We start from the raw sequence: 14522 nt of genomic DNA on the forward strand, positions 1-14522 counted from the left end.
AGTGATACACAGAACTTTCCAGACAATGTGGTTTGAACCTCATAATTGCAGTATGCACAGGTGCTTAGGAGGTATAAAGGAAAGGCTTTTTTTTTTTTTTTTTTGAGGCAAGGTCTTGCTCTGTCACCCAGGCTAGAGTGCAGTGGCATAATCTTGGCTCATTGCAACCTCTGCATCCTAGGCTCAAGCGATCCTCTTACCTCAGCCCCCCAAGTAGCTGGGACTACAAGCACACGCCACCGTGTCTGGCTAATTTTTGTACTCTTTGTAAAGATGGGGTTTTGCCATGTTAGTCAGGCTGTTCTCCCTCAGCTCAAGTGATCTGCCTGTCTTGGCCTCCCACAGTGCTGGGAGTATAAGCCACCACACCTGGCTAAGGAAAGGGATTTAATGCAGGTGTTGCAAAGGTATCAAAGTAAACTTGACCAAGGTAGGTGGAAATTAATAAACATCAAAGCACTACAATAAAAGCTTTTACAGGATATTGGCCTTAAATTAACGTACATGTGTTTGTTAACAAATAGGCTGATCCTTTAGCTGAAATCTTGGCGTGGTCTTTTAAGAATGGCACTTTCATTTTTTGACAGTTATTTACTGAGTGCCAAGTACTGGCAAGGCTTGGAGCTATATTTGGGAATCTGCCAGAGTTGGAGTGGGTAGCAGGGGAGGTTACAAAGATGTGTAAGAAATCCCTCTTATTGATTAGAGGTATAGAAAAAAAATTTTTTTTAAAATCCCTGACCTTTAGAGAGCTCACATGTTGAGGGGTGTGCATTTTGTATTTGCAGAGCAAGTTAAATAGTCTTTTATGAATGGATAGTAAGTTCTTGATGATCTGTAATGCTGTACTCTCACAAATTATCTAAAACTTTAGATTTGAATTTAAAATGTATTTTGAGGCTGGGCACAGTAGCTCACACCTGTAATCCCAGCAGTTTAGTAGGCTGAGGCAGGTGGATCACCTGAGGTCAGGAGTTCGAGACCGGCCTGGCCAACATGGGAAAAACTCCGTCTCTACTAAAAATACGAAAAAAAATTAGCCAGGCGTTGAGGCAAGCGCCTGTAGTTCCAGCTACCTGGGAGGCTGAGGCATGAGAATAGTTTGAACCTGGGAGGCAGAGGTTGCAGTGAGCCAAGATTGTGCCACTGCATTACAGCCTGGGCGACAGAGCAAGACTGTCTCTCAAAAATAAAATAAAATGTATTTTGGTGCTGTAGGAAGACAGAAATGGCACCTCATAGCCTCACAGAGGATGGGATCAGCTAGGACACTTCCCAGAAAGGTTGAGGGTTTTTTGTTTGGTTGGTTTTGGAGTTTTGTTTTTTTTATTTCTTTTTTTAGAGACAGTGTCTCAGTCTGTTGCCCAGGCTGAAGTGCAGTGGCACAATCATAGCTCACTGTAGCTTTGCCCTTTAGGGATCAAGCAGTCCTCCCACCTTAGCCTTCTGTGTAGCTGGGACTATAGGTGCATGCTGCCACACCTGGCTAATTTTTTAAATGTTTTGTAGAGATGGGGTCTCACTGTGTTGCCCGGCTGCTTCCAAATTCCTGGACTCAAGCTGTCCTGCCTCAGCCTCCCAGAGTGCTGGGATTACAGGTGTGAGCCACCACACCTGGCCAAGGTTGAGTTTTGAAGGACAAGTTAAAGTCGATGGGGAAGGTGTGTTGTGTGCGGTAGAGGTGAGTGGGCTATAGGATATTCTGGGTGGCAGAAACAGCCTTTTGCAATATTGCAAAAGATCTGAGATCTGAGAATGAAGATCTAAGATAAAGCAGTGCATTTGGGAACATTGCAAAAGAGTTCTTAACATTGTTGAGTATTATATTCAAAAATACAAAATGTTTTTGAGCAAGACACATTGTCCAAAACATAATTTAAAATTCTGTGCCAAAAAGAGAATTGCACTTATGTTGGGGTCCTCCTAACTCACCTAACCAACCATAAAAACGTTTGCTTTGCATAATACTTCAGATTTCCATGATATTTACATTCATATTGATGAATTCACCAAATTCACCTGCTAGGGAATCTGTTTATTGGGAATTCGCCTTATTGGGTCATTTTAACTGTAGCACTAAAAGATGAGCCAGTTTTTCAGTTTTATTCATTCATGTAGAAGCCTTTTTATAGGCCATCACTGCTTGATGCTAGGGCTACAAAAACTAATAAATAAGAACAGGTAGTACTTGTCTAGTGAGGGAGACGTATAAATAAATTATAGTAGGTGTGCAAAAAGAGGTCTCTAAGAGGCGGATGGTGCTGAAAAGTCTTAAGTTGAGCTTATGCTGAACCTTAAAGATTTGACCAGAAATTCTCCAGAGAGGAGGGGGAAAAAAGTAGAGAGAGTGTTGCAGTTAAGTTATTGGGGAAAAGAAAACCTGAAAGTTGATAGTATTCTCTTTGTGGAACTTTGAAACGATTTCTTGCTGCCTAAATTAGTTTTCTAGAACAGAAATCTAATCCACTACTTTAAATATTTCAATAGCTCCCTTCTCCTTCAAGAGAATGTTGAAATCTACTTTAAATAGCTGTCTTGGGAGGAGAAATAGTACACTAGACTCATGTCATCCAGAAGAATTTTAAAGCTGTTGACCAAGTCAGAACGTTTTTCCTTTTTATTATTATTTTGACAACGTGATAAGAGAAACACAGAAATTTGAAAAGAAACAGAAGTAAGCACAACTTTACTTTTTGGCACAGAAGAATGTTAAATTGTGTTACGGGTGATTTGGTTTGTTAGAAATACTGTCTTTGAAGTGGGACGTCGTGATGCATACCAGTAATCCCAGCACTTTGGGAGGCTTAGGCAGGCAGATTGCTTGAGACCAGCCTGGGCAACATGGTGAAACCCCCAAAAAATATAAAAATGAAAATTAGCAGGCCAGGCACGGTGGCTCACACCTGTAATCCCAGCACTTTGGGAGCCCGAGGCGGGCAGATCACGAGGTCAGGAGATAAGACCATCCTGGCTAACACGGTGAAACCCCGTCTCTACTAAAAATACAAAAAAATTAGCTGGGCATGGTGGCGGGCACCTGTAGTCCCAGCTGCTAGGGAGACTGAGGCATGAGAATGGTGTGAACCCGGGAGGCAGAGCATGCAGTGAGCTGAGATTGCACCACTGCACTCCAGCCAGGGTGACAGAGCAAGATTCCGTCTCAATAAATAAATAGACAGACAAATATTAGCTGGGTGTGGTGGCACAGTCCCAGCTACTAGAGAGGCTGAGATGGGAGGATTGCCTGAGCCTGGGAGGTCAAGGCTTCAGTGAGCTGTAATCGTGCAGCTGTACTCCAGCCTGGGCAACAGTGAGACCCTGTCTCAAAAAACAAAAAAACACTATATTCGGTATTTATTGTTGTTCAGCAAGTAGATGTATGATTATGTACTATGTGCAAAGATATTTTGCTAAGTGTAAAACAAAAAGCATAAATTGCCTTCAAGAAATTTTCCTGTCTAATGCCAAGGTGTGTAGCTTCTTGTGGGAAAGAGGGCAAGGTGACATTTTTTTAGTCAAGCAATATTGGTAACAATGTTGAGGCCTGGGGAAGGAAAATATAACCTCAAAGGGCTTTTTCCTCTGTCATGCCAAGTCTTTGAGTTTCCGTGAAAAAATCCAGCCATTTAGTTTGGAAATAAGCTGTGATTTGGTCTCATGTGCCAATTAAGGACGGGTCGAGCACAATAACTTGAGTAGCTTAGCTCTTAAGTATTGACCAGAGAGGCGGCGATGTATCAGAGGCAAGAGTAGGGCCTACAAGGTGCCTGTGCCTGGCACCCCTTGGGGTTATGCACATGCTGACCCCTGAACTAGCGTGTTTTTTCCCCAACTGCCCTGTCTCCAGTTCGTCCCCAGAAATGTTCTGGAAAAGCAAATCTCAGGGTATAGTCTTCGTTCTGGGTTTTGTTAATTTAAAATAATTTCCAGAAGCAATCTTGCTGCTATGATTATAATATAATCATAAACTGTTCAGTCCTCATGCTAGGCAGGTTTTTTTGGTTTGCTTTAATAGAGACAGGATTTTTGCCATGTTGCCCAGGCTGGTCTCAAACTCCCTAGGGTCAAGAGATCCATGGCCAGACGTGGTTGCTCACGCCTCTGTTCCCAGCACTTTGGGAGGCCAAGGCCGAGATCGTGCCACGGCACTCCAGCCTGGGCGACAGAGCAAGAGCGAGACTCTGTCTCAAAAATAAATAAATAAATTAATTAATTAATAATTTCTTTTAACTCAGCGAACTAAGATGAATTTCCTAGGTGAGAAATTTCAGATTGATATTGCAAGTGTTTTCTGGGCAGGGTGTCCTGATACTTGTTGCGGCAGTATCCCTTCCCCCACCCCAGCCTTGAGATTGTAGGTGTTGAAGAACCTTTTTAATCTCAGTTAATCTTCTGTCTCCTACTCATCCGTTCATTTATTCAACAAGATACCTTTACATGTATCTTAGTCACCAGCCAAACTGTCACCATCCCAAATATACTGTTGTGGTCTACCGTCTAGAAACCCTCTTCCTTTGCTTTGTAAACTCTTCTCTCCTTTGAGATGTGGTTCCAGTGTGTCTGGGGAGATTTCCCTCCACCCCAAACAAAATCGTCCCCTTACTTCTGTAGCTCTTTGTTACTCTGCTTTCTTATTGCAAAAGTGGTAGTCTGAAATAGAGTCATGCTCATCCCCATTTTGTAGCTGCAGAAGCATTCTCAGTGAGCATGATTTGTCCAGCCCCCCAGGCAGTAGATAACAGTGATATTTGCACCCAGGTCTGTCTGGCTGTGGAGCCTGTGATCCTATGAAGGGGTGCGGGGAAGGGACACTACCTCGGAACTGGGTCTTCAGATTTTAGAACTGGCTTTTTCAGGTGGTGTGTGACATTGAGCAACTCCCTAGGATTTCTAAACACTCAGCTGTAGAACTATAGTGTGGCCTTTTCCTGCTTCAAGTGAGTTATAAATGTAAACATGTTCTTCCCCGTTACCACACAAAGAATGTGGTATCAGTACCAGAAATTGATTCAACTATCATCGTAGCATAGTTTAGTTTTCTGCGTAAAAGCTTTTAACTGAGATGGAAACATGAGAGTTCGTGGTACTATTCTTTCTACTTTGTATGTGCTTGGAATTTTCCACAAAAGCGGGTTTACAAAAAAGACTTTCAGCTTGCAAAGTGCCATGTAATTATATCCGATATAACCATCATAATTCTTTCTATACATGTCCTTCTTAACTACTAGATGTTTATTTTCGTGATGGCAGAAAATGCCTTTCTCCTTGTTGTGTCGCCTTGTGATGACATGGTTGGTTGTGTGGGTGCTTTGGAAACTACAGTTCTTGCCAAGGGACCCTGTTAGACAGGCAGGTCATCAGATCATAGGATCGGCTTCCACACAGGGGCTACCTTAGAAGGGTGTCCTTCTGGTGTTTCAGTAACTAAATCCCAAAGCTTGAGACCCAGTGGATTTGCTGTAGATGAAATTTCTCTCCACAGTAAAATAGTGTTAAAATGTGGTTTTAGTGTGATGTCAGGGAACATTCTTTATATACCCTTTCAAGTTATTTTTTGTTTTGTTTTGAGACAGAGTCTCGCCCTCTCGCCCAGGCTGGAGTGCAGTGGCGCGATTTTGGCTCACTGCATCCTCCGACTCCTAGGTTCAAGCAATTCTTCTGCCTCAGCCTCCTGAGTAGCTGGGATTACAGGCATGAGCTACCACGCCCAGCTACTTTTTTGCATGTGTAATATTAGTAGAGACACGGTTTCACCATATTCGCCAGGCTGGTCTCAAACTCCTAACCTCAAGTGATCCACCTGCCTCGGCCTCCCAAAGTGCTGAGATTATAGACGTGAGCCAACACGCCTAAAAGTTATTTTTTGAATAGCTAACATGTGTACATGATACAGAATTCTTACTATGCAAATAAGACCCCCCACCCCGTCCTGCATCCCCTAGAGCCTTTCCCCAGAACAGTCATGGTCTCCAGTCTCTGGGGTAGCCTTCCAGAAGGTGGTATGTGTTTATAGGGGCATGTAGGTCTTTGGGTTTTCGTTGTTGTTTTTTTAAGGGCAGCATGCTGTCCACACAGTTTACATATTGTGTGTTTTCTGTCATGGATACTGTCAGTACTTACAGAGCTGCTACTTCAGCCTTCATACACATACTGTAATTTATATAGCTTTTTTCTTTTCAATGGACATTTATATTGTGATAGCGAAAACTTAGGAAAAAACATTGGCAATAAATCTTTTTTATTTATTTAATTTTATTATTATTTTTGAGACAGTGTCTTGCTCTGTTGCCCAGTCTGGAGTGCAGTGGTGCAATTTCAGCTCACTGCAGTCTCTGCCTCCTAGGCTCAGGTGATCCTCCTGCCTCAGCCTCTCAAGTAGCTGGGACTACAGACATGCACCACCACACCCAGCTAATTTTTGTATTTCTTTGAAGTAGAGACAGGGTTTTGCCGTGGTGGCCAGGCTGGTCTCAAACTCCTGATCCGTCCGCCTTGGCCCCGCAAAGTGCTGGGATTACAGGCATGAGTCACCGTGCCCAGCTAACAATAAATCTTTATGGATACCTCATTGGTTACATCTATGCAGTTGCGTTCCTGGACACAGAATTGCTGGGCCAAAGAGACATGGACATTGCTCTTTTGCTCTTTTGACCTTGGTTTTGCTTTTACTCATGGAGAAAATTTTCATTTTTCTGTAGTTAAAAAAAAATTTTTTTAAAGAACCTCTAAGGTAGTTTTTATACTTGGAGAAGCTTTTCTTCAATATATATTTTTTAATTCCCATCTTCTGGCCGTTGTATGTTTCCTCTTTTTATATATATACCTTTAAATCTTTGATTTAGTTGGAATTTATTTTGGCGTAAGTTGTGAGAAATGGATGCAGCTTCTCCCCACCCGCCCCACCGGTGATACCCAGTTGCCTCAAATAATTTTTTAAATAATTCATTTTGCCTCATGCATTTGGAATTCTGCTTCTGTGCACTAAATTCTTTAATGTATTTGGGTCTATTTTTGGACTTTTATTCTGTCTCATTCTGTGGGCGTCTCCATATGCTACAGCCACGATGTTTTAATTACTTAAAGACCGGTCCGGGTTTCACTGTTTAAAACGTTGTTCCAGTCGTCTTATTTTCCTTCTAAGTGAACTTAGAAGCAGTATTTTTAGTTCTTTTTTAATCTTACTGATATTTTATGATTCTTGCATTCATTTGTAGCTAAATTCATGTAAAATTTTTTATTTTAGCCCTTCTTTTCTATGTCTCTTGATTTTTGTCTCATGTCTGCTTATGCCTTCAGAGCAATGCTAAATAATAGTGATCATAGTAGAAATTTTCATATTGTCTCCCTGATTTTAATGAATATGCTTTAGGCATTATGTATTAGTACTCATAAGTGGAATTGATCTGTATAGTGTTTTGTTTGTTTGTTTTTCATTGAGCTACAGTCTCACTCTGTCGCCCAAGCTGGAGTACGGTAGGATGATCTCAGCTCACTGCAGCCTCAACCACCTGCTCCCAACTCGTTTTTTCTTTAAATTATTTGTAGAGGCATGGTCTCACTTACACAGGCTGGTCTCCAACTCCTGGCCTCAAGTGATCCTCCGATCTCACGTCTCAAAGTGCTGGGATTACAGGTGTGAACTACCATGCCTGGCTTGTATGGTTCTTTTGTTGGTTGTTTATTACCATGTTTGGTTTTATTATCTTAGAAGTAATTTTTTTTTTTTTTTTTTTTTTTAGACAGAGCCTTGCTCTGTCGCCTAGGCTGGAGTGCAGTGACGCGATCTCGGCTCACTGCAAGCTCCATCTCCCGGGTTTACGCCATTCTCCTGCCTCAGCCTCCCGAGTAGCTGGGACCACAGGCGCCTGCCACCACGCCTGGCTAATTTTTTGTATTTTTAGTAGAAACTTGGTTTCACCATGTTGGCCAGGATGGTCTCGATTTCCTGACCTCGTGATCGACCCGCCTCGGCCTCCTGAAGTGCTGGGATTACAGGCGTGAGCCACCGCGCCTGGCCGTCTTACAAGTAATTTTTTTTTTTTTTTTTTTTTTGAGACGGAGTCTCGCTCTGTCACCCAGGCTGGAGTGCAGTGGCCGGATCTCAGCTCACTGCAAGCTCCGCCACCCGGGTTTACGCCATTCTCCGGCCTCAGCCTCCCGAGTAGCTGGGACTACAGGCGCCCGCCACCTCGCCCGGCTAGTTTTTTGTATTTCTTAATAGAGACGGGGCTTCACCGTGTTAGCCAGGATGGTCTCGATCTCCTGACCTCGTGATCCGCCCGTCTCGGCCTCCCAAAGTGCTGGGATTACAGGCTTGAGCCACCGCGCCTGGCCACAAGTAATTTTTATTTTTATTTTTATTTTTTTTTGTTTTTGTTTTTGTTTTTGTTTTTGTTTTTTTTGAGACGGAGTCTCACGCTGTTGCCCAGGCTGGAGTGCAGTGGCGCGATCTCGGCTCACTGCAAGCTCCGCCTCCCGGGTTCCTGCCATTCTCCTGCCTCAGCCTCCTGAGTAGCTGGGACTACAGGCACCCGCCACCGCGCCCGGCTAATTTTTTGTATTTTTAGTAGAGACGGGGTTTCACTGTGGTCTCGATCTCCTGACCTTGTGATCCGCCCGCCTCGGCCTCCCAAAGTGCTGGGATTACAGGCGTGAGCCACCGCGCCTGGCCGTCTTACAAGTAATTTTTTTTTTTTTTTTTTTTTTTTTTTTTTTTTTTGAGACGGAGTCTCGCTCTGTCACCCAGGCTGGAGTGCAGTGGCCGGATCTCAGCTCACTGCAAGCTCCGCCTCCCGGGTTTACGCCATTCTCCGGCCTCAGCCTCCCGAGTAGCTGGGACTACAGGCGCCCGCCACCTCGCCCGGCTAGTTTTTTGTATTTCTTAATAGAGACGGGGTTTCACCGTGTTAGCCAGGATGGTCTCGATCTCCTGACCTCGTGATCCGCCCGTCTCGGCCTCCCAAAGTGCTGGGATTACAGGCTTGAGCCACCGCGCCCGGCCACAAGTAATTTTTAAACTTTCTAATTTTGTAATCTGCTGTGGAACAACTTAAATATCGTTGCTATTACTTGTTCCTTAAAGGTTTGGTGGTAGACTTCACCTGTGAAACTGAACAGTACTCTAGCTTTTGGGGGAATCGTTATTTATTTATTTATTTATTTATTTATTTATTTTTGAGCTGGGGTCTCGCACTGTCGCTGGGGCTGGAGTCCAGTGGCGCGATCTTAGCTCACTGCAACCTCTGCTTCCCCGGTTCACCCCGATTCTCCTGCCTCAGCCTCCCAAGCTGGGATTACAGGTGCCCACCACCACACCCGGCTAATTTTTTGTAAGTTTGGTAGAGATGGTGTTTCACTATGTTGGCCAGACTGGTCTTGAACTCCTGACCTAGTGATCCACCCATCTAGGCCTCCCAAAGTGTTGGTATTACAGGCGTGAGCCACCATGCCTGGCTGGGGGGAGTAGTTTTTAGTGATTGATTCTATTACTTATAATGTCATCAGTTTCTTTTGGAACCAGGTTTGGTAACTTATGTTTTCCATGGAATTTTTCTAATGTATTTATATATGTAGATGAACATAGTACCCTTATATTTAATTTAATGTTCTCTGTATCATATTTTGTGTTCTTCACATTGATTTCTTTGTTCTTTCCTACAGGAACAGGAAATATAGTGGTCATTATGATTAGCTATCCAAAAGGAAGAGAAATTTTGGAGCTGGTGCAGAAAGGAATTCCAGTAACGATGACCATAGGGGTTGGCACTCGGCACGTACAGGAGTTCATCAGCGGTCAGTCTGTGGTGTTTGTGGCCATCGCCTTCATCACCATGATGATTATCTCGTTAGCCTGGCTAATATTTTACTATATACAGCGTTTCCTATATACTGGCTCTCAGATTGGAAGTCAGGTAATGATGGATAACTCTGAATTTTGATTTTTAAAAGATAGTTCATAAATATGCCCCATATGTATTCCTAGAAGTTATATTTGACCGTATTCTTTTATTTTTGCTTATATTATTTAAGTATTCACATGACTTTTTGGAAATCACTTTTTAATTGGACTATGTTAAATTTTTTGTTTTGTGGGAGATTAGATACCTTTAATTCTGGGTTACTTTTTGCACATTTGTTTCCTGCAGGAACCCTCTTAGTCACTTGCCAGACACAAAGGAGTGATGAAAAGGCCTGAGTTAAGGGTGGACCTGTCCTTAGGTAGCCCTCATTCTCTGATGAGACCTAAAAGTGAGGAGCAGAGAGGAAATGGGGGCCTCTCTGTCTCCATCATGGAGCTGTAGTAAAGCCATTTATCTGTCTCAGTGACAGCAAAGAGAAGGGCCGTCAGAGAGCCAGTGGCTTCCCAAGGCAGGCCTTTTGAACGTCCCACTTATTTCTGTCATTGTGGAAAGTTGACTGTTCTGTCTTGAGTACTAGGAAGAGGCCTTTGGCTTTTAGGTACTTGAGTAGATGAGCATATGGTACCCCTATCCTTAGCTTCTTACTTTCTTGACAATATTTAAACATAAGATGTGGTTTCTTCTTCAGAAAAGAAATTGAAAATCAGTACTCTTGGTCACACACCTCTTAATGTTACATATGGCTGTTCTGCATATTAAGACTTGAATGGCTTTTGTTGTTTGGGGGCTTTTTTATTAAGTTGGTGCAAAAGTAATTGCGGTTTTTGCCATTAAAAGTTATTTTCAGTATAGTCATTTGACTTTGCCTTTCAAGTGAAATGTTTTCTGTATGCTTATGTGTATTGTATTTGTGACTTTTAAGAAAAATAGTGATTTAATTTAAATTATTCAATAACTATATTAATATTTTCCCACCCAAGAGCCATAGAAAAGAAACTAAGAAAGTTATTGGCCAGCTTCTACTTCATACTGTAAAGCATGGAGAAAAGGTAATATTTTCATGGTTTTTTTTTGTGGTTTAGAGTAGAGAATATGCTGTACGTGTTTATTTTAAAGAAGGATTGGCAGAAATATTTTGCTATTGAGAAGAGCCTTCTAGACCTGCATTAATATGGTAGCCGCTAGTCACATACGGCAATTTGCATTTAAACCAATTTAATTTAAAATTGAGCCCCTCACTGGTGACAGTTCAAGCACTTTGGGAGCCACAGTGGCTGGTTGCTGCCCTCCTGGACCGCTCTGACATTCCCAGCAGTGAAGAAAGTGGTGCTGGTTAGAACCAGGTAACTATAAAGATGTGGAGGAGCATACAGTCTTCACCAACCCTTGATACCTTCAGTTCATTTCTGTTAAATCTGAGACTATGTGTCCACTCCTTTAGTTACAGGGAGAACATGTTGGCATTTATGGAGAAGGAGAGAAAAGGGGTTTTTAAAACTACTTTTGGAAAAGGAAGCATTTTGACATGGCCAATCTGACACTTAAAAGTTCAAAATCATACCAGAATTTTAAAGCATTTTTGAAATAGGACAAATCCTGAATCTAGAAGCTCAGATTCTTGGAGAATAGATGCCTTAAAAGGAAAACTGTTGCTAATGCGTAGTATTTATTCTTTTCATAGTTCTTCTGGTGTGCTTTAAAATGTTGATAATTGTGTTGACTTGCAGCTATGACTTGGTGTAGCTGTTTGGATTTTCATGTTATCTCACTAAGTTATCAAAAATCTGTGCCACCCTCCAGTCTCTATTCCCCTTCAGAAAGAAAGAGTACCTGCACTTATGGTGTATATCTCTTTCTTTGACCTTAAAGGATTAAAGCAAAAATAACACATTAGCTTACAGACCTTTCATTTTTTTTTTTTTTTTCATTTGGAATTGATAGTAATGAGGCTTCGAGAATTGTATTGGTGGCTACCATTCCTTTGCTAATTGCTTTCGTACTGCAGTTCAATTTTAACAGTTTGTGCAAGGTATTGTTTTCTTTCCATGTAAATGTGTTGAACAGAAAAAGTAAAAAAAAAAAAAAAGATCACATCTCATGGCTTAAGATTAGTGTCTGGTTTGCAGATCACTCAGAAGGTCCTTAGGGATCGAGTTTCCGGTTAATGCCTGTGACAAACTCTGCACACATTCAGCATAGTCAGTTACTTGACAAGCATGTGGTTTACGTTCCTCTTGGAACATGCCTTCTTAGCCTCCTTAGCAGGAAATCGCAGTTCTTTTTTTTTCTTCTTTAATAAGACAGTCTCACTCCGTCACCCAGGCTGGAGTGCAGTGGCGCATTCTCGGCTCACTGCAAGCTCCGCCTCCTAGGTTCACGCCATTCTCCTGCCTCAGCCTCCCAAGTAGCTGGGACTACGGGTGCCCGCCACTACACCCAGCTAATTTTTTGTATTTTTAGTAGAGATGGGATTTCACCATGTTGGCCAGGATGGTCTCGATCTCCTGACCTCGTGATCCGCCTGCCTCGGCCTCCCAAAGTGCTGGGATTACAGGCTTGAGCCACCGTGCCTGGCCGGAAATCGAAGTTTTTAAGTGTGAGAAGACGTAGATGTATTTGTTTAATTTACTGAATCGAATCTTTGAGAACACAAGTAAATTGATATTATCCTCTTCCCATACAGAACAATTTTGAAAATATGCTTCCAGGGACTGTTTCTTGAAAGTTGTCAAAATAATGGTTGAAAAAAAGAGGAGCCTTGCAAAAAAGCCTTATGGTGTATATATTTTTAAGAAGATTCCTAAATGATCCATGAGGTATATACAGATGGCCCCCAACTTCCAATGGTTTGGCTTAACAATTTTTCAACTTTATGACAGTGTGAAAGCAATACGCATTCAGTAGAAACCATACTTCAAGTGTTGTTTTTAACTTTCAGTTTGGTATGCAGTAGATTATATGAGAGAGTCAGTATTTTATTATAAAATAGGCTTTGTGTTAGATGATTCTGCCCAAGTGTAGGCTAATGTAAGTGTTCTGAGCATGTTTATGGTAGGCCAGGCTAAGTCATGATGTTCAATAGGTCAGGTACATTGAATGCATTTTACACTTAATGATATTTTCAACTTACAATGGATTCAGTGAGATGTGACCCCATGGTAAGTTGAAGAACAGCTGTACACAGATTTTCTTGCAATTTTACATTTTAAACTGTACAAAAAAATGTGTTTTCTTCAGACTACATTGTATTCCATTCTAGAGAAAATAAAAATTAGTGTTGTCTAATTTTTATTTTCTTGTAGACTCATTCACAGTAATGTATAAAGTTGCAAACCATTATTAGAGATTTTAAAAATTATTTAATCATTCTTGCCCCACATATGATTACTTTCATTGAAACATACAATTTTAAATGTTGTTACAAGTTCATTTTAATACAGTCTTTGATAACAATATCTACATATAAAATCAAATGTGGTCGCGCCTGTAATCCCAGCACTTTGGGAGACAGAGGCAGGAGGATCGCTTGAGTCCAGGAGTTTGAAACCAGCCTGGGCAACATGGTGAAACCCTGTCTCTTAAAAAAAATAAATAGGCTGGGCGTGGTGGCTCACTCCTGTAATCCTAGTACTTTGGGAGGCCGAAGTGGGTGGATCACAAGGTCAGGAGTTCGAGACCAGCTTGACCAATATGGTAAAACCCCATCTCTACTAAAAATACAAAAACTAGCTGGGCATGGGTGGTGCGTGCCTGTAGTCCCAGCTACTCAGGAGGCTGAGGCAGGAGATTCACTTGAACCCAGGAGGCGGAGGTTGCAGTGAGCCAAGATGATGCCACTGCACTCCAGCCTGGCAACAGAGCGAGGCTGTGTCTCAAAAAATTAATTAATAAGAGAAAATGTTTACTGCTTCCATATTGACAGGTGGTGCACATGGCTAAATATATGTTTAAATACAGCAATTACATAAGAACAGTGTAATTGTGTTCCATAAAATGAACTGCCTAAATTTGCAGCCATATGCTGATACTGATTGGGAGTCTCTGAGTCCCTACCCGAGCATCCTGGGAAGGAGAATGCTGCTGGCCTGTCTTGTGTCAGATGGCCACTGTGGCCCTGGCTGCCTTGGTTAATGGATGAGACCAGGTGTGTAGATCCAGGAGTTATTCCAGAGAAGTAGGGAGGGCTGATTACCACCAAAGAGGTTCATGACCCATAGATTCTTAGAAGTGGAAATTTTGTCACAAGACTACTTTCTCCCCAGCAATTTTTGTTTCTTTGTACCTTTATTAAGTAGTTAGATGAAAAATGGTAGCTTACTCTAATTTGTCATTCTAAGTTTTATGTTTGAAAAGTAATTTATTTTATAATATAGCAGACATTTGCATTTCTACAGCATTTAAAACATGAATACTTTTTAACAACCCATGAACACTTGCTTAGTATTTAAACATTTTAAACTGTACAAAAATGTTTTCTTCGGTCTACATCATATTCCATTCTAGAGAGACTAGTGGTGTCTAATTTTTATTCCCTTGTAGACTCATTCACAGTAATGTATAAACTTGCAAACCATTATTAAAGACTTTAAAAATTATTTCATCGTTTTTGCCCTGCATATGATAAATGATAGTATTTACTTTCATTGAAACATATAATTTTAA

General features: G+C 41.7%; 1 protein-coding gene across 5 annotated transcripts in view; it reads left to right on the forward strand.

The window, feature by feature from the left end:
• LOC105490109 (ring finger protein 149) overlaps positions 1-14522 on the forward strand; it is a 48389-nt gene that overhangs the window by 4133 nt on the left and 29734 nt on the right. For all 5 annotated transcript variants that reach the window (XR_011612107.1, XR_011612108.1, XR_011612106.1 and 2 more), the window contains exons 2-3: positions 9661-9911; positions 10841-10909. Coding sequence is in view for 2 of the 5 variants with exons in the window: in XM_011755423.3 (XP_011753725.2) it covers positions 9661-9911; positions 10841-10909 (320 nt within the window). In the remaining 3 variants the exon portion in view is untranslated. The remainder of the gene's footprint in view (positions 1-9660; positions 9912-10840; positions 10910-14522) is intronic.

Source organism: Macaca nemestrina, chromosome 13, assembly GCF_043159975.1.
Source record: "Macaca nemestrina isolate mMacNem1 chromosome 13, mMacNem.hap1, whole genome shotgun sequence".
Lineage (NCBI taxonomy): Eukaryota > Metazoa > Chordata > Mammalia > Primates > Cercopithecidae > Macaca > Macaca nemestrina.